The sequence below is a fragment of the Capra hircus genome (genome assembly GCF_001704415.2).
Source record: "Capra hircus breed San Clemente chromosome X unlocalized genomic scaffold, ASM170441v1, whole genome shotgun sequence".
Lineage (NCBI taxonomy): Eukaryota > Metazoa > Chordata > Mammalia > Artiodactyla > Bovidae > Capra > Capra hircus.
Genome location: NW_017189516.1, coordinates 25,327,051 through 25,328,190, shown reverse-complemented (window position 1 = coordinate 25,328,190; position 1,140 = coordinate 25,327,051). Strand labels below are relative to the sequence as shown.

Below are 1,140 nucleotides of genomic sequence, written 5' to 3'. Positions count from 1 at the left end.
TATGCTAAGTGTTCTTATCACAAAAATCAATCAATGTAGTTCACTATATTAACAGAATAAAAGAGAAGAGCTAAATGATTTCAAGAGAAAAAAAAGAAAAGAAAAGAAAAGAAACTGTGATCTGTACTCTCCACTTAGAGAAATGCGATTCTGAGGTTTCTTGTGGCATGTGTAATTCAGTTAGGAAGCAATTTGGTTTAAAACCAATATCCTAATTTTTCAGACTAAATCGTTTATATTGGTGCCCACTAAAAGACATGACCAAACAAATACATTAGAAACACAGATTTCAGTTGCTGAAATCGTCAGGGACTCTTTCTGAAATGTGTGTATGGTGTGTTAGCAGGTGATACATAACAAGCCATGTTTTAAATATTCTCCTTATGTTTCTAACATGTGTGTGTGTGTGTGTGTGTGTGTGTGTGTGTGTGTGTGTTTTCCTTTGACAGGATGGAAGAAGAACAACAATGGGGAAATTCCTGGTTACCTCAGAATAAAAAGAAGTTAGTGGAACACACCAAACGGAGATATGTCAAGCCCATGGCACCTTATCAGACTGACAGAAAAGCAAAAACCTCTTCTTCGTGTGATATAGATCAGAAGAGATTCAAATGTGAATGCTGCTACTGCCAGAGATATATGGGGAACACTTCTGGAATCTCAACGGGGAGAAAAGCAACCTCTCATTCTTCCTCCTGGGATGAACTAATACAAGAACTTAGTAACTTGATGCTCAACTCTGGCTCCACCCAACCCCCTCTTCTACAAGAACGGGTACAGGAAAAAGAGAAGAGCCCAAAACAGAGGCAGCAGAAAAACAAAAGAATGTTTCAGAAAAGAATGCTCCTAAAAGAATGGAAAGACTAAATCTAAAACTTTCATCTTAGATCCAGAATAGAGGGGGTCAGGAAAGCCAACACTGCCAACCCCTTGGGCAAAATCCTTTTGGGAACATGGTCGGGGGAAGAACAGGATCCAGCCTTGTGATGAGGAATCTTATCAGCTTGTGATCCAATCCAGCTCCAGGAATGTAGCAATCTTTCCTCTAGTAATTTTAGGGCCACCTTAGGGCATGCTGGGAGGAGTTCCTCCATGGCAAGGGCAACTAGATAACAATGGTTCTGTACTCTGCATAATACT

At 39.9% G+C, this 1,140-nt stretch overlaps 1 protein-coding gene across 1 annotated transcript; it reads left to right on the top strand.

Moving 5' to 3' along the window:
* Nucleotides 1–450: 450 nt before the first annotated feature.
* On the top strand, nt 451–867 carry LOC102189948 (protein FAM156A/FAM156B-like). The gene has a single exon (XM_005702153.1). The coding sequence runs from the start codon at nt 451–453 to the stop codon at nt 865–867; it is 417 nt and encodes a 138-aa protein (XP_005702210.1).
* Nucleotides 868–1,140: the final 273 nt, after the last annotated feature.

What these genes read in the sequence shown, in the direction of transcription:
- LOC102189948 (XM_005702153.1), top strand. Translation starts at nt 451, where the DNA reads ATGGAAGAAGAACAACAATGGGGAAATTCCTGGTTACCTCAGAATAAA.